This window comes from Nymphaea colorata, chromosome 11 (genome assembly GCF_008831285.2).
Source record: "Nymphaea colorata isolate Beijing-Zhang1983 chromosome 11, ASM883128v2, whole genome shotgun sequence".
Classification (NCBI taxonomy): Eukaryota; Viridiplantae; Streptophyta; class Magnoliopsida; order Nymphaeales; family Nymphaeaceae; genus Nymphaea; species Nymphaea colorata.
In genome coordinates, this window is record NC_045148.1 from 4,142,801 (window position 1) to 4,162,571 (window position 19,771).

The window sequence follows — 19,771 nt, forward strand, 5'->3', positions numbered from 1 at the left end:
AACTTATGAGAATTTGTTTTTACCCTAAAAGTTAAAACTGATGATTCCGTGAACTGATTTTGGCAATATTATATAGAGTACCGGTGCGAGTCGAGTTGAGTTCCTGAAATTAGAATTCGACTCGTTTGTTGTTTCAACTATATTTGTAAGCTCAAACTCAGGCTCGTTTATAAACTAATTAAGCACGGGCCGAGTTGTTTCAAGCAAGGTCGAGTCGAGCACGAGTTAACTTGGATTCGTTGCGCAGCCCATCTCGTCCCTAAACAGAGTTTTGGCGTCGTTAGTTCAACGGACATCACGAGTCTTTCTTCCCCGTATCCCAAGCACGGGTACGTTTGCGTTCATTTTTCAGCACGAGTGCCATTCACGGTCCTAGGAGAGCCTTTGTTGCAGCAGCCAGCAGCCACACGCGAGAGAGAAAGAGCGAGAGATGCCGGCAACTGCGACGCTGGTGGGAGCCCTTCTAGGGCTCGGCACTCAGATGTACTCCAACGCCCTTCGGAAGCTTCCCTACATGAGGCGTGAGTGGTCCTTCTTCTTTCTTCTTCTTCCTCCCTTTCTTTTGTTCCCCTTCCCGTCAATTTTTTGTTTCTTTCGATCCCCTTTCTGCAATGCGTTTGAATGATTGGTTGGCATCTGGGTGAGTTGTCTCAACGAAATAATGATGGTGGTCGTTCTAATTTCAGACCCATGGGAACACCTTCTTGGGATGGGCCTCGGCGCCGTGTTCGCCAACCAACTTGTGAAGTGGGACGCGCAGTTGCAGGAAGATCTTGATAAGATGCTGGAGAAGGCCAAGGCTGCCAATGAGAGCAGATATTTCGGTAACGAATTTTTCAGTAGTTCCCTTTGATGTCTTCTTTTCGTTAGCTTGGAAAATTAGATTTGTTTAAGGAAGGGAACTACTGAAATAGTATGATCCTTTGTTTTTTTTTTGCTGTTCATCTGATCAGACCAGCTGCTTATGGATTTATTTGTGAATTTTCATGGTTGTAGTAGTCGTTCTTTTCACCAATCTAACAAATATATCTTATCTCTAATGCTTCGACAATGAACCATCCCTTGTTATCCACTTGTCTACTTTCTGCTTACAGGGCACCATAGCGGGCGATCCTTTCTTTAGATTTGAGTGGCAAGTATGCAGATTAATTCTTCGAAGTAGGAAACAATTGCATGGTTGAACACGAGAATTTAGCAGGGGTGGTAGCAGCGCATAGGAATTAATAATTTTTCACAAGTTAATTGTTATAATAATTTATCTTTATTTTGAGGACACAAAAAAAGCTGGCCGTATATGGATTGATAACTAGAAGGAATCAGGTGCAGTGCAATTCCATTTTTTTTTGCACATTTCCAAAATTAAGTTTTAGGTTTTTGCAGGACGGGAGATTCGGACATGTAAATGTGATGTTCACAGATCTGAAACTTAGAACTGCCTCTTGTTCCTTTAAGTAGATGTATAAGTAGAACTTGGTAAGAATCAATAAATTCAACAATATGAGACTTCCAAATTTTATGGGGCATAGATTGTTGCATGAATATTCTAATAAAGCGATTCAAGTGCCACTTTCTAGGTTTTGGTACATGACAATCTTATCACCTGGGTAGGAACTTACAAAATTGATGGTGGATTTTGAAAGTGTATCTCCATAATGTAATCCAGGCACTCTGAATGGGAAATAAATGCAAATTAAAACCCATCTTCTTTGATTAAGATTTCAGATTTTCCAAAGGTCAAGATACTTTATCCACAAGACAATACATTGTTGAGTTGCACTGTGAATGATTTTATTAATTTTTCTTTAGTTTCGTTTGCTTCCTATTTAATGATAGAGGTCCACTGCTATGTACAGCTGTTGTATGCCAGAAAAGAAAACAGAACCATAACTCCATAAGTTTGGGCTTGGTCATATGGTGCACAGTAAAAATAATAACTGAAGACAAATAAATGATAAATTTCCTGTCAGTTGAAGCAATAAAAAAATTTTGGTGCTCAAATTGCTTAAAAATTTTCCTATTTTCTCTGTTCTTCTTGTTTCTGAAATGTGAACTAAAGGGCTCTTGTTAATGATTTTCCTTAGCACTTTGGTTACTCTTAAGCATATTTTGCTGACAAATTTTTTCGTCGTTCCACGAGGATGTTGCTCTCTAATGACCAACAGGCTTGTATGACTGTACCCCGCATCTTAAAAGAGGACAGCCGAAGGGTTGGAATTCTTTGATAAGAAACTTTTAGAAGCTTCTTTTCTATTCTTAGCTTCTGTCAACTGCAAAGCAGGTTCATGCAATAGCATGGAAAGATACATGTTACTGAGACCTTTTCCTTTTTCATACACAAAGAAAGTTGTCCTACATTGGTCTTGTAGCATACTGACTGTATGAACAGGAACAAGTATAGGATATAATGTTTATTCTATCAACTCAGAAGTTCTGACTTTTAGTTACGATGTGCCAACTAGCTTTTAACGCATGGAGCTTTTTGCTACATTTTTTGTTTTCTCTTCCAATGAAATGTTTTTTTCTGAGTTGCTGGTGATCAAGAACCGATCTAGCCAGTATAAGTTCTGTTTAGGAAATTTATCGGAGAACCCTGCATGAAATTCATGCAGATTTTGTGCTTGGTGCTTACAAAAGTGAAAAGTCTAAGATCACAATGTTCTGAAATTATGTTTAAGTTCAGAGAAATATTGATGTTTATTTTATCCCAGAATTCTCTCCGACCATTCGCTATCTGTTTCCGTTCTCATTGACGGTTAGGGGAAAAAACACATTATTTTGAGGAACTTGTTGTTGCTCCTAACAATATTAAGGGAGGAAGAGAGATGTAATATCAAAATGACAAATAAGAAGATGAAAAATGTTTAACAAGAAGCGAGTATCAAACAATTCTACTTATCATTTTTGGTTATTTAAATATTCAAATTTCATCATGTAGATGCTTCGTAATAGCAACAAGATGTCACTTGCATCCTGTGCAAGATTCGAATATTCAATGTCAACTCCATTTCTTCCATTGAAACTCTACTGATGCCCATACTTTGCTACATATATTGATATCACCCTTAGGGCCTCCTTAAAAATGGTCATATTCCTAGACCTTCTGCAGCTCTTCCATATCTATATGATAAGATTTCGTAAAGGGTGTATCGTAATGTCTCTCTGGTGGGACAATAGTTATGCCATATTGCGAAATATCATAATTTTATTTTATAAAAAATTAAAAAATAAAGAAAAAATCAGAAAAAAGGAAAAATCATTAGAAGTGTGTTTTCCATGAAAAGCATGTTACACATAAATACAGACTTATGGCAATGAACATTTATCAATTTAATAACTAATCATATGGCTATGAGTCATAACACATTAAGAAATAGGTTTAAAGTCTTAGGTATACATGATGAAGTTGCTCAGTGCTAATAACAAATGGAAATATCATCTAATCATTATTCATAATCTTTATCTTCATCACATTGTTAATTGCATTATCTTTTTGAATTTCAAGATCCTCGTCAACATGTGCAGGCTCTTCTTAATTAGCATCTTCTATTCCTTTGATGTTCAACTTCTCAAGATTCTCCTCCTCAATTATGGTGGTTGGTCCTTTGTCAACTCACAAAGCCAGTACATTGAAGTTGTTCAAGCTAATAGGACCAAATTGACATTAATACTTTCTTGTTAATATTTTTTCTCATTGCATAAAATAAATAAGTGAAAATTTGTTAATATATTGTAGGACAAGTGTACATAACATCTAAGACAAGTATATATTAGTTTATTAATTTTTCTCAACCACATTTTATATCATATATTGTTACACGCAAGTATTTCAGTTTCTTTTAATTTCTCTTCTTGTGTTTTTGCTTTAGTATTTTCTTTTGTACGGGTCGGGTCTAGTTAGAGTGTGCAACCCAACCCAGCACGTCATGTACTTAAACCCTCTTAAGGGTAATCAAACCCTAATGAAGATTATTGTTGACGTGAAGAGGAGCTGGGCTTCCTACGGCTGTGTGTGTGAGTGCTGCAGCGAGCGACTGTAGAGGTGGTTAGCCAAACCGAGGCTAACAAGGTATCAGAGCTCCAGCGACCATGGTGGAGAGAATCACTGCGAACATTTGACGCCTGAGCAAATCAAGGAGAAGAGATGGCTGAACCAATGTTTTCACTACCGTACGTTCCAGGCCATAACTGCAGACGCCTCCATATGTACCTCGTCGAGGAAAGCGACAAACCACTAGAGGCTGATGGGGATCCGCCTGTAAAAAGTGACTATAACAGTCACAAAATATGTATTTAGCAATAAAGAGGCACTAAGGCCAAGTGAGGAAGGATAAAACTGATTCAATATAACATATGAAGGCTGTAAAACACAACATATCTTTACAAAGACTGTTACAAGAATATATACAAGAGGGAATAAGAAGAGAGGAGCTGAACTAGCCGTTGAGCTAGTTCCAACGGCTCTTAATAGAGCTGTTGGAACTGCCAATGGCTAGTTTGTGTTAGAAAATAAGATAGGTTAGCATATCATAGTTAGGCTTAGCTAGGTTAGGTTTTATTTTTCTATTTTATTTTTCATGTATTTTATTCTTTTATTTTTTTTCTTTTTAACCTAATGTTCTAGTCGTTGGGAGTTCCAACGGCTCTTTTATGAGCCGTTGGAACCTCCAACGGCTAGAACAGCCTTCTCTAACTCCTTCTCTTGTCTCTCCCTTCTTGTATAAATTGTAGAGCTACCCCTTGTACTAAATAAGCTGTGTTTTACAGCGTTCATATAGTTTATTGAATGAGTATTACTCTTCTCCACTTGGCCTTAGTGCCTTTTTAGTATTATATGCATCTTTTGTGACTGTTATGGTCACTTTTCACATGGTATCAGAGCCATTGGGCTGATTCTTGAAGCTTATTAAAGGCTGCTGCTGTGATTTTATGTTGCTGGTTCGATTGAAGAGATTTTTGCTGGTGGATATCGTTTTTTGAAGGCTTTTTGCTGTGGCTGCTCACCAACTGTTTGGTGAAATTTCTAGAAGAGTTTCTTTTTGACTTCCTTGGAGATTATTGTCTCAAATATTGCTTTCATGGAAGACTCCAAAGTTTCAATCGAAGGAGGAAGTTATTATGCTCCATACAAGCTCGATGGAACCAATTATACACTATGGGCAAAATGTTTGGAAATGCATATCAAAGGAAAATATTTATGGGGTTTCATAAGAGGTACGTCTATCACTCCCACTCTTAAGTTGACCAAAATAGAAAATGGAATTGGGAAACAACTAGATGGAGTGGAAAGACAAAATGCCATGAATGAATATTACAAAACATTAGACGATTGGGAAGCTAAAAATTCTAGGATTAAAAAATGGATTTATGGAAGTATTGAACCTAAGATTGCCCAAAACCTTATGTATTATGAAAAAGTTAGTGAAGTTTGGGAATATCTCAAGGGAATGTTCACCCAAAAAGATATGGCCCAGAAGTATCTTTTGATTCAAAAGGCTCAAAGTATCAAGCAAGGAGAGAAAAATATTAGAGAATTTTTCATGGAAATATCTAGTGTATGGAATGAGTTAGATCAACTAAATCCCGAACTAGGGATGGATTGCAAATGCCATGAGATTAGAAGAATTGAAGTGGATGAATTTTGGTTTTTTTCAATTCCTTCAAGGGCTACGACCCGAATTTGAACAAATAAGGTCAGCCCTTCTTTCATTTGCTTCTCCTCCACCCATTCATGAACTTCTTACAAAGCTAAGTGGAGAAGAAACTAGAATGAAACTATTCAAAGAAATGGACAAGGATAGTGTTCTTATCTCAAAACAAGAAGAAGAAAGAGCCTTAGCCGCTTCTAGACCTGGAAACAACATCAACTCTTTTAGACCTCCTCACTTTAAGAATCAAATTAGAGGAGAATATGAAGTTATTTGCCACTTTTGTCATGAACCGGGTCACATAAGACCTAGTTGTCCAAAGTTGAACAACAATAAAGGACAATTGCGGAATCTTGGAGGAAATTTATTCAAAGGAGGAACTTCATATCCTCAAGGAGGGCAACACAACCGGGGAATTTCATATCCTCAAGGTGGACATTACAACATTAGATAATTTGATCAAAGAAAGACCGCAAATGTCGCAAATGAAGGATGTGATCTCTCATCCATATCCACAACGTTGAATCAAATCATGACGGCCCTTCAACCCATGATCAAGGAGTCAAATTCCGGTGCACTAGCAACAACGGCATCCATCTCTAACACTCCCGGTATGTTTTCGTGGCTTTTAGATTCCGGTGCGTCTTTTCATATGACACTAAATATATCATCTTTGACCAATTTTGAACAAACAAGAAAAGAATCAAATGTAGTTACCGCCGATGGAACTTGATTGAGAATTTTGAAAAAGAATTTGGGAAACAAAAATTTTTTGTTCCAAAAGTTAGTTATGTCCCTAGATTTAATCTTAACTTACTTTCTGTATCACAAATCTCAGATCTTGGATTTGATGTTGTTTTCTCATCAAATAAATGTTTGGTGGAGGATCACCAAACCGGGAGATTGATTGGGGAAGGTTTTAGAAAAGTGGACCTTTACTATTTGGACAATTTATGCATCCCCAAAGAAAAGTTTTGTCACTATGTTGAAAATGTGGACATCAATGTTTGGCACCAAAGATTAGGTCATCCAAACATTAGAAAATTGTCTATGATGAGTCCTACCAAGAATATTTGTATTGAAAACTTTAAATGTAATGATTGTATACATGGAAAAATAAAATCTTTAGCTTTTGGAGAAAGGAACTTTTTCTCTTCTTTGCCTTTTGAACTTGTTCATTCCGATGTATGGGGACCCTCTCCTATCATGTCAAAAGGAGGCTATCATATTATGTGATCTTTGTTGATGACTTCACTAGGTATTATTGGATATATTTCCTAAAATATAAATCCGAAGTTTTTGAGATATTAAAAAATTTTCACATGTTGGTACAAACACAGTTCAATGCTAAATTAAAAATTTTAAGGACTGATTCCGAGGGTGAATACATTTCAAATGAGTTCAAAAGATATTTGGAAAACTATGGGATAGTCCATAAAAAAACATGTCCAAGAACCCCTCAACAAAATGGACTTTCTGAAAGAAAACATAGGCACATAATTGAAACAATAAGAACTCTTCTTATTTTAAAAAATGTGCCTAAAAACTTTTGGGCTGAAACAACCATTGCTTCTGTTTATCTCATAAACAGAATGCCTTCAAAAGTTTTAAATAATACCACTCCGTTTGAAAAATTATTCAAGTATGAACCCGATTTCAATAGACTTCGTATTTTTGGATGCAAATGTTTTGTTCTTAATGACAAGACTGACAAGCTAAGTTCAAAAGTTATTGAATGTGCTTTTATTGGTTATTCTGAAACTCAAAAAGGCTACAAATGTTATGACTCTATTAAAGACAAGATCATCGTCTCAAGGAATGTAAGGTTTTGTGAAGATGAAAGTGGATTCAAAAATTATGGGGAGTCTCAACACAATAATGATTATTCCTTTTTATTTAAGTTCCTTTCTGAATGTGATGATGAAATGCATCATGTTGATGATAGTAACACTGATGGTAATGATAGTGGAGTAGCAAATGATATAATCACTTATCATAGAAGAAACCGACAACAAGAAGTTGGTGAAGAAGAACATCATGAGACTATTTGATCTTCAACCAACTCGAAGTGAAGAAAACCTTATGAGATCCACTAGAAATGTAAGACAACCCAATAGGTTTGTATCTTATGAAACTTTTACTCCATCACATAGAGCTAGAATTAATGCCATTCACTCTCACTTTGAACCTTCTATTTTTAATGAAGCATCCAAATATATTGAGTGGAGGAATGCCATGTTAGAAAAATTGGATGCCTTGAGAAAAACCCAAACTTGGGAAATACAAGGTTTACCTATAGAAAAAAAGACTATTGGATGCAAGTGGGTATACAAGGTGAAAACTAAAAGTGATGATCCTTAGAAAGATATAAAGCAAGGCTTGTTGCCAAATGTTACACTCAAGAATATGGTTAGCTAGAATGACTACTGTTAGGACCCTTATTGCTTTAGCATCTGTTAAAAACTGGAATATCTATCAAATGGATGTTAAAAATATCTTTTTGAATGAAGATCTTATGGAAGAGGTTTATATGGAAGTACCACCAGGGTTGTTTGTTCCTCAAGGAAAAATTCTTAGACTTAAGAAGGCTCTTTATGGGCTCAAACAAACTTCCAAAGCTTGGTTTGACCGCTTTAACTCTGTTATTTCTGATTATGGGTTTCATTCATGTTGAACTGACACTACCTTGTTTGTTAAGAATACTGCTGCGGGTATCATAATCCTCTTATTGTATGTTGATGACATGATCGTTACAGGTAGTGATAAGGAAGATATTAGAGAATGTAAGAAATTGCTTCAAAAAACTTTTGAAATGAAAGATTTAGGTTTTCTAACATATTTTTTAGGTATTGAGGTTGCATATTCTACTAGAGGATATTTTTTGTCACAAACTAAGTTTGCTGTAGAGATCATTGTTAAATCAGACATAATAGATGTTAAGGTCACAGAAACTCCTGAAGCAGTAGGAACCAAAATGAAGATTGTTGATGGAGTTCCACTTACCAATCCCACTCCTTACCGACAGCTTGTGGGATCCTTAATGTATTTCAGCATCACTCGGCCTGACATTGCTCATGCAGTTCATACTGTGAGTCAGTTTCAACATGCTCCATCAACCGTTCATATGGGAGCTGTTCTTCGTATCATCAGATATATTAAGGGAACAATAAATAAGAGAGTATTTATGTCTTCCTCTTCCTCCTTGAACTTGATTGTTTATATTGATGCTGATTGGGGAGGAGATCCAAATGATAGACACTCAACTATTGGATTTTGTATTTTTCTAGGGGAATCACTCATCTCATGTAAGTGCAAGAAGCAACAGAAAGTCTCTTTATCCTCTACTGAAGCTGAATATCGCGTCATGGCTTCTACAAGTATGGAAATTGTCTGGTTTCGTCAAATGATTTTTGATATGGGAACAAGAATAGAAGAGCCCACTGATCTATGTTGCGACAACAAGAGTTCTATCTACATTGCAAAAAATCAAACCTTCCATGAACGAACTAAGCATATAGAGATGGATTGTCACTATGTTCATGAAGAATTTTTGAAAAAGACTATCAAGCTTCCATATGTTTGCTCCGAGTTCCAGCTGGCTGATTTCTTCACAAAGCCTCTATGTTCTCCTAGATTCAACTTTCTTTTAGATAAACTTCTGGTGATATCACCGTAAGTTTAAGGGGGGGTGTTAGAAAATAAGATATGTTAGCATATCATAGCTAGGCTTAGCTAGGTTAGATTTTATATTTCTGTTTTATTTTCATGTATTTTATTCTTATATTTTTATTCTTTTTAACCTAATGTTCTAGTCGTTGGGAGTTCCAACGGCTAGAACAACCTCCTCTAACTCCTTCTCTTGTCTCTCCCTTCTTGTATAAATTGTAGAGCTACCTATTGTACTATATAAGCTGTGTTTTACGGCCTTCATATAGTTTATTGAATGAGTATTACTTTTCTCCACTTGGCCTTAGTGCCTTTTTAGTATTATATGCATCTTTTGTGACTGTGATAGTCACTTTTCACAGTTTGACAGTAATAAAATAAAAATAAAAAATAAAAAAAAATAAAGAGAAAAAAAAGAAATAAACTAAATCCTAAACTAAATTCTAACTAATCCTAAACTAACTCTTAGTTAAGATAATACCTAATTAAGAGATGACAACAATAAGAACTCATATTTCTTAACACCCCCCCTTAAACTTACGGTGCTATCACCGAGAGTTTATCTAAAAGAAAGTTGAATCTGGGAGAACATAGAGGCTTTGTGAAGAAATCAGCCAGCTGGAACTCGGAGGAGACATATGGAAGCTTGATAGTTTTCTTCAAAAATTCTTCACGAACATAGTGAGAGTCCATCTCTATATGCTTAGTTCGTTCATGGAAGGTTTGATTTTTTGCAATGTAGATAGAACTCTTGTTGTCGCAACATAGATCAGTGGGCTCTTCTATTCTTGTTCCCATATCAAAAATCATTTGACGAAACCAGACAATTTCCATACTTGTAGAAGCCATGACGCGATATTCAGCTTCAGTAGAGGATAAAGAGACTTTCTGTTGCTTCTTGCACTTACATGAGATGAGTGATTCCCCTAGAAAAATACAAAATCCAGTAGTTGAGTGTCTATCATTTGGATCTTCTCCCCAATCAGCATCAGTATAAACAATCAAGTTCAAGGAGGAAGAGGAAGACATAAATACTCCCTTATTTATTGTTCCCTTAATATATCTGATGATACGAAGAACAGCTCCCATATGAACGGTTGATGGAGCATGTTGAAACTGACTCACAGTATGAACTGCATGAGCAATGTCAGGCCGAGTGATGCTGAGATACATTAAGGATCCCACAAGCTATCGGTAAGGAGTGAGATTGGTAAGTGGAACTCCATCATCAATCTTCATTTTGGTTCCTACTGCTTCAGGAGTTTCTGTGACCTTATCATCTGTTATGCCTGATTTAACAATGACCTCTGCAACAAACTTCGTTTGTGACAAAAAATATCCTCTAGTAGAATATGCAACCTCAATACCCAAGAAATATGTTAGAAAACCTAAATATTTCATTTCAAAAGTTTTTTGAATCAATTTCTTACATTCTCTAATACCTTCCTTATCACTACATGTAATGATCATGTCATCAACATACAATAGGAGAATTATGATACCTGCAGCAGTATTCTTAACAAACAAGGCAGTGTCAGTTAAACATAAATGAAACCCATAATCAGAATAACAGAGTTAAAGCGGTCAAACCAAGTTTTGGGAGTTTGTTTAAGCCTATAAAGAGCCTTCTTAAGTTTAAGAACTTTCCATTGAGAAACTGACAGCCCTGGTGGAACTTCCATGTAGACTTCTTCCATAAGATCTCTATTTAAAAAGGCACTTTTAACATCCATTTGGTAGATATTCCAGTTTTTAATAGATGCTAAAGCAATAAGTGTCCGAACAGTAGTCATTCTAGCTACAGGAGCAAATGTTTCCTCATAGTCAATACCATATTCTTGAGCGTATCCTTTGGCAACAAGCCTTGCTTTATATCTCTCTAGAGATCCATCGCTTTTAGTTTTTACCTTGTATACCCACTTGCATCCAATAGTCTTTTTCCGTATGGGTAAATTTTGTATTTCCTAAGTTTGGGCTTTTCTCAAAGCATCAAATTCTTCTAACATGGCATTCTTCCACTCAATATATTTGGAGGCTTTATTAAACGTAGATGGTTCAAAGTGAGAATGAATGACATTCTAGCTCTATGTGTTGGGGTAAAAGTTTCATATGATACAAACCTATTGGGTTGTCTTACATTTTTAGTGGATCTTTTAAGGTTTTAGTTGGAGTTGGTTGGAGATCACTAGTCTCATGATATTCTTCCTCACCAACATCTTGTTGCTGGTTTCTTCTATGATATGTGATTATATCATTGACTACTCTACTATCATTATCATCAGTGTTACTACCATCAACATCATGCATTTCATCATCACATTGAGAGAGATATTTAAATAAAAAAGAATAATCATTGTTGTGTTGTGACTCTCCACAATTTTTAAATCCATTTTCATTTTCACAAAACTTTACATTTCTTGAAACTATGATCTTGTCTTTGACTGGATCATAACATTTGTAGCCTTTTTGTGTCTCAGAATAACCAATGAAAGCATATTCAACAACTTTTGAACTTAGTTTATCAACCTTGTCATTAAGAACAAAGCATTTGCATCCAAAAACACGAAGTCTATTAAAATCGGGTTCATACTTAAATAATTTTTCAAATGGAGTTGTATTGTTTAAAACTTTTGAAGACATTCTGTTTATGAGATAAACAGAGGCAAGAGCTGTTTCAGTCCAAAAGTTTTTAAACACATTTTTGGCAATAAGAAGAGTTCTTGTTGTTTTAATTATGTGTCTATGTTTTCTTTCAGAAAGTTCATTTTGTTGAGGTGTTCTTGGACATGATTTTTGATGAATTATACCATAGTTTTGCAAATACCTTTTCAACTCATTTGAAATGTATTCTCCCCCAGAATCAGTCCTTAAAATTTTTAATTTGGCATTGAACTGTGTTTGTACCAACTTGTGAAAATTTTTAAATATCTCAAAAACTTCATATTTATATCTTAGGAAATATATTCAACAATATCTAGTGAAATCATCAACAAAGATTACATAATATGACAATCCTCCTTTTGACATGATAGGAGATGGTCTCCATACATTGGAATGAACAAGCTCAAAAGGCAAAGAAGATAAGAAGTTTCTTTGGCCAAAAAATAATGATTTTATTTTTTCATGTATGCAATCATTACATTTAAAGTTTTCAATACAAATGTCCTTGATAGGGCTCATCATAGACAATTTTCTAATGTTTGGATGACTTAATCTTTGGTGCCAAACATTGATGTTCACATTTTTGATATAGTGACAAAATTTTTCTTTGGGGATACATAAATTGTCCGCGTAGTAGAGGTCTCCTTTTCTAAAACGTAAGTTAAGATTAAGTTTAGGGACATAACTAACTTTTGGAACAAAAAATTTTTGTTTTCCAAATTCTTTTTCAAAATTCTCAATCCCTTTAACACTCAAAGAAGTTCCATCGGCGGTAACTACACGTGATTCTTTTCTTGTTTGTTCAAAATTGGTCAAAGATGATATATTTAGTGTCATATGAAAAGATGCACCAGAATCTAAAAGCCAAGAAAACATATCGGGAGTGTTGGAGATGGATGCGGTTGTTGCTAGTGCTCCGGAATTTGACTCCTTGATCATAGGTTGAAGGGCCGTCATGATTTGATTCAACGTTGTGGAGATTGTTGAAAGATCACATCCTTCATTTGCAACATTTGCAGCCCTTCTTTGATAAAATTGTCTAGTGTTATGTTGTCCACCTTGAGGATATGAAATTCCCCGGTTGTGTTGCCCTCCTTGATGATATGAAGTTCCTCCTTTGAAAAGATTTCCTCCATGATTTCGAGATTGTCCTTCATTGTTGTTAAACTTTGGACAACTAGGTCTTATGTGACCCGGTTCATGACAATAGTGACAAACAACTTTATATTCTCCTCTATTTTGAATTCTAAAGTGAGGAGGTCTAAAGGATTTGATGTTGTTTCCGGGTCTAGAGGCGGCTAAGACTCTTTCTTCTTGTTTTGAAATAAGAACACTATCCTTATCCATTTCTTTGGATAGTTTCATTCTAGTTTCTTCTCCACTTAGCTTTCTAAGTAGTTCATGAATGAGTGGAGGAGAGGCTAGGGAAAAAAGGGCTGACTTTATTTGTTCAAATTCGGGTCCTAGCCTTTGAAGAAATTGAAAAAACCTAAATTCATCAACTTCATTTCTTCTAATCTCATGACACTTGCAATCCATCCCTAGTGTGGGACTAAGTTGATCCAACTCATTCCACACACTAGAGATTTCCATAAAATATTCTCTAACATTTTTCTCTCCTTGTTTGATATTTTGGGCCTTTTGAATCAAAAGATACTTATGGGCCATATCTTTTTGGGTAAACATTCCCTTGAGATATTCCCAAACTTCACTAGCTTTTTCATAATACATAAGATTTTGAGCAATCCTAGGTTCAATACTCCCATAAATCCATTCTTTAATCCTAGAATTCTTGGCTTCCCAATCATCTAATTTTCTGTAATATTCATTTATGGCATTTTGTCTTTCCTCTCCATCTAGTTGTTTCTCGATCCCATTTTCTACTTTGGTTAAAGTAAGAGAAGGAGGGATAGACGTACCTCTTATGAAGCCCCATAGATATTTTCTTTTGATATGCATTTCCAAGCATTTTGCCCATAACGTATAATTGGTTCCATCAAGCTTGTATGGAGCATAATAACTTCCTCCTTCGATTGAAACTTTGGAATCCTCCATGAGAGCAATATTTGAACCAATAATCTCCAAGGAAGTCAAGAAGAAATTCTTCTAGAAATTTCACCAAACAGTTGGTGAGCAGCCACGGCAAATGCCTCCAAGAGATAATATCCACTAGCACAAAAGAATCTCTTCAACGAACCAACAACTAGAAATAACAGCAACAGCCTTTGGTAAGCTTCAAAAATCAGCACAATGTCTCTGATACCATGTAAAAAGTGACTATAACAGTCACAAAATATGTATTTAGCAATAAAGAGACACTAAGGCCAAGTGAGGAAGGATAAAACTGATTCAATATAACATATGAAGGCTGTAAAACACAACATATCTTTACTAAGACTGTTACAAGAATATATACAAGAGGGAATAAGAAGAGAGGAGCTGAACTAGCCGTTGAGCTAGTTCGAATGGCTCTTAATAGAGCTGTTGGAACTGCCAACGGCTAGTTTGGCAGTAATAAAATAAAAAATAAAAAATAAAAAATAAAAATAAAAAATAAAGAGAAAAGAAAGAAATAAACTAAATCCTAAACTAAATTCTAACTAATCCTAAACTAACTCTTAACTAAGATAATACCTAATTAAGAGATAACAACAATAAGAAATCATATTTCCTAACACCGCCCTTGCCCATGGAACCAGAAGCGATGGAAAACCAGACGATCCCTGAAATTTCGCTGCATGCGTTGGCTGGAGATGACGTTTCGCATCTCATGCGTGTGGAAGGCAAGTTGCAAGGCCGGCCAGTCAGCGTGCTGATCGACACAGGCTCGACTCACAATTTCATTTGTGAGAAATCTGCCTGGGGCTGTCATATGGAGGTTCAACCCGCCTTTGACGTGGTGGTCGGAGACGGGAGTACCCTGAGGTGCAGGGGTAAGTGTCATATGGAAAGGTTAGAGATCCAAGGTTTTCACTTCTCTGTACAGTTATACATTTTAGCCATAGCGGGAGCCGACCTGGTCTTAGGCATCCAGTGGTTGCGCGAATTGGGAGAAGTGGTATGGGATTTCATGGGCATGAAAATGCAGTTTAGGGGCCTCGCGAACGAAAGATTTACGTTGGAGGCGTGCCCCAGGCGACCTTGTTTAGAAGCACCAGCTGTCCGCCTGATGAAGGGACCGTCTGCTTCTTGTCTCTTGCTATCCACTCAAGTGCAGGCACATACGGAAGAGAAAGAGATCCGATTCGGCTCCGAAGAGTTTAAGAAAACGCTACAGGAAATGCTACAGGAGTTTGGGTCAGTTTTTAGCACGCCTAAGGTGCTACCGCCGGAGAGGGGATATAAACATCGCATTGAATTACAACCGGGAGCCGAACCTGTCAAATCTAGACTGTATCACTATAGCCGAGTACAACGAGAAACTCTCGAAGAACTTGTGCAGGAAATCTTGGAAGCGGGGGTGATTCAGCCAAGTCGCAGCCCCTTTGCTTGTCAAAAGAAGGATGGAAGCTAGCGTTTCTGCGTAGAGTATCGCGCGTTGAACGCCATCACGATCAAAGACAGGTACCCGATCGCCATTGTGGAAGACTTACTAGATGAGTTGTATGAGGCCTACGTTTTCTCCAAACTAGATCTGCGCTCTGGGTATCATCATGTCTGTGTGGTGAAGGACGACATTCCTAAGACCGCTTTCCACATGCACGACGGGCACTACGAGTTCACCGTCATGCCTTTTGGACTGACGAATGCGCCTTCCACCTTTCAGTCGCTGTTGAATGATGTGTTTCGCCCCTTCTTGGGAAGGTTCGTATTGGTATTCTTTGACGACATTTTGATTTACAGCAAGGGAGAATGAGAACGCCTCAACCACTTACGGGAGAATGAGAACACCTCAACCACTTACGAACTGTTCTTAGTGGCTTTGCAGCGACATAAGCTACACACCAAACTTTCTAAATGTGTTTTTAGCACTCCCAAGATCTCTTATCTAGGGCATGTGATAAGTCATGGGAAGGTGACATGGAACAAGAAAAAGTCCACACTGTGAAGGGATGGAGTACACCTAAAAACGTACGAGAATTGTGTGCGTTCCTCGGGCTCGCTGGTTACTACCATAAATTTGTTCGAAATTACGGTCTGGTCGCTGCACCTCTCACAGCCCTGACTAAGAAAGGTTGTTTTGCATGGAGTATTCAAGCCGAACAAGCATTCCAACAACTCAAAGAGGCGGTGACTACAACCCCGGTTTTACATTTCAGCTTCCCTTTACCGTTGAGTCAGATGCATCCGATTTGGGGGTGGGAGCGGTCCTGAGCCAAGAGCAACACCCAATTGCTTATTTCAGCTAACCAATGGGCCCGACATTTGCGAGTAAATCAACATACGAAAGAGAAGCAGTCGCCATAGTCCTTGCCGTCCTCAAATGGAAGCACTATCTTTTGGGACAACAATTTATTGTCTTAACCGATCATTGCAGCCTCAAGCATTGCCTGCAACAGCCCACCCTATCTTCATCACTGCAAAAGTGGATGCTGAAATTGATGAGCTTTGATTCAAAATCTGCTATCGCAAGGGGAAAGAAAATGCAGCAGCGGACGGGCTGTCCTGATCCCACGACCACAGGTTAGTAGCTTATTTTCAATTTCACAAGTCCAGGCTCACTTGTGGGATGTGATTCGACAGACGCAAGAAAGTGCCACCTCAGTAAAGAAAATCAGGAAAGAGTTGGAGCAGATTCCCCTTAAAGTGTATGGGTATGAGTGGAAATCACCATACCTATATCGCAGCGGACGCATCTTTGTTCCACCCGAGTCCACCCTACCGCAAACCTTTATACAACATTACCACAATGAGCAGACGACTGGTCATGAAGGAGTGGAGGGCACTTACCGTCGGCTTAGACCTACTTTTTATTGGCCCGTGATGAAAAGAGCCATCACCGATTTTGTAAGGAGATGTGACATCTGTCAATGGAACAAATATGAGACCATGAAGCTAGCAGGACTGCTTCAACCCCTTCCCACGCCTGAGCTTATATGGGAAGACATATCACTGGATTTCATAGACGGCCTACCCTCATCTAGGGGAAAGTCTGTTATTTTGGTAGCGGTGGACTGCCTATCAAAATATGCACATTTCGTGCCATTGTTGCATCCATATTCAGCAAAGACGGTAGCCCGGGCCTTCCAAGATCATATTGGGAAGCTACTTGGAATGCCCAGGTCGATCACCAACGATAGAGATCCCATCTTTATCAGCGCTTTCTGGATGGAATATTTTCAATTACAGGGCACCAAGTTGCAGTTGAGCACAGCGTACCATCCACAGACTGATGGCCAAATAAAGGTAGTAAACAGGTGCCTCGAAACTTACTTATGCTGTTTTGCAGGGCAATGCCCATTTGGGCAGATTATTTCTCATGGGCTGAATTCTCATACAACACAAGTTGGCATTCATCTACCGGTGTCACACCATTTGAGGCGGTGTACGGGCGTCCTCCCCCTACTATACGTCGCTACCAGCCTAACACAACGAGAGAAGAGTCAGTGGACACTCAACTCCGCTGTTGGGATGCCATTTGGGAGATCTCAAGACACATCTCGCAGCGGCGCGCAACTGCATGGTACTCCAATACAACCGCAGACACCGGGACCAGCAATACAACGTTGATGAGTGGGTGTACTTACGTAGGCCGACCCACGCAGCAGGGTATCGTCGACCACGAACATACAATAAATTCGCCCCCCGCTATGTCGGCCCTTTTCGCATTATCAGGCGCGTTGGTTCTCTTGCTTACGAGTTGCTACTACCGGTTGGAAGTAATATACATCCCGTCTTTCACCTCTCAAAGCTTAAGCCGTGTCCCCAACCACCGGATGAAGAAGACATAATTTCCGAGCCCATTAACGAAGATCAAACCAAGCTGTTCCCTTCCGCTGGCACTCACATTATCAACCAGGACGGGACCAAAGCTGTTGAGTGGTTAATAGAGTGGAACAATACCGAGGAAGGTATAGCAACGTGGGAAAAAGCGGAAGACATTACTAGTCGCTTTCCAGATTTTGCACCTTGAGGACAAGGTGTTGCTGAAGGGGGGGAAATTGTTAGGCGCAAGTATTTCAGTTTCTTTTAATTTTTGTCTGTGTGTTTTTGTTTTAATATTTTCTTTTGTACGGGTCGGGTCTAGTTAGAGTGTGCAACCCAACCCAGCACGTTATGTACGTAAACCCTCTTAAGGGTAATCAAACCCTAATGAAGATTATTGTTGACGTGAAGAGGAGCTGGGCTTCCTACGGCTCTGTGTGTGAGTGCTGCAGCGAGCGGCTGTAGAGGTGGTTAGCCAAACCGAGGCTAACATATATAAACAAAGCCATTCAATTTTTTGTTTTTTAGCTTGTTTCCCTTTTTTCTGTGGATATGTTGGAAAACACTCCAAGTTCTTTCACATCCATTTGCATTGCATGTTTATTGAGGATTCAGACTGCAAGACTTCTAATTTTGAGCAGTGACTTCCAAAGCCTATTCCACCACATGTCTAAATACAAATGAAACACTATGTCGGTGTTTGATTGCCTTTGATCTAATATCCTCAGGATTTGAGATCCATGAATTTAAGGTCAGACCTTCCACCCTCTGATCTTGAATCAGATCCAACCAAAAAAGGCAAAATAAGGGTTTGTGAAGTGTGGATCTTAGGTCAGACCTAAGATCCTAAGTTTGATGAACTGTAGATTTTATCATGAATCTTTTGTTACATCAGCAAAAGCATGTCACATCAAACCCATGGGTCTCAAATCTGACGTAATCAAATGCCCCTATGAGAAACCATGAATAAAAAATACTAAATTGCAATTATGAAAAATAAATTGAAATGTCTTGCATGATGTGGCGCATGGTTGTCTTGTTCCAAATGGCCATATTTCTTCCCTTGTCATCCAGACAATTATCGTATATTTCCATTGCTACAATGGATGACCTTTTATACACTATGTTCAATGACTAATATGTCAATGTAGTCCAGCAAACCTTTGTTCATCTTTCTATCTATTTTAAAAATGGCGAACATCTTAAAGTTTATCCTAAATCATATGCTGCTGCATGAAGGGGATGATGAAGTTGCCCTGTCCATCTCTGATCTATAATTCTCCACACAGACATGTATAACCTCTTTTTTCTCTTTAGCTTCTCTTTGATGGCCTTTTTTGCCTTATCCATATTCCATAACATAATAAAGGTACATCATGGCAGACCTATCTTTTCTGTCAACCAATCTTAAGACTTTGACCAAAGGTATGCTAATTGGTAATTTTCAATAATCATTCACATGATTCCCAAAATTTGGGTTGAATATCTTATCCACAACTATACAAGCCTTTATCTTATTAAGATATGAATATGAAGTCCAAGTGCTATTTTTTCAATAATTGTACACATGATTCCCAAAATTTGGGTTAAATATATTATCCACTACACAAGACTCTCTTATTATCATATGGATATGAAGCCCATTCATCATTGGAGAACATCTGTTTCAAAAGATTATTTTTTTTTTTTTGGTTTAGTATAATCTGTAAAGTCAAAACCTTTGTAGCAAATCTACTTTAAAATATCTAATAATTCAACTCTACATGTAAATTTTCTCATAAGACTCAATATATATGCATGGTTTTAAATGTATTTTGTAATACCTTGACTTTGTTCAATGGTTGATTTCATCTTATACATGTTGCTAAGATCTTTGGGCATGAGATTCACAAAATGAATAGCGTATGGAGTCTAAAGAATGATTCATATTGTTC

General features: G+C 37.7%; 1 protein-coding gene across 1 annotated transcript in view; it reads left to right on the plus strand.

Moving 5' to 3' along the window:
* The first annotated feature begins 317 nt into the window (after positions 1 to 317).
* The window catches only part of LOC116264923 (uncharacterized), a 28,298-nt gene continuing 8,844 nt past the window's right edge, over positions 318 to 19,771 (plus strand). The window contains exons 1-2 of the mRNA XM_031645384.2: positions 318 to 521; positions 687 to 824. Of these exons, the coding sequence (XP_031501244.1) occupies positions 431 to 521; positions 687 to 824 (229 nt within the window). The 5' untranslated portion in view covers positions 318 to 430. The remainder of the gene's footprint in view (positions 522 to 686; positions 825 to 19,771) is intronic.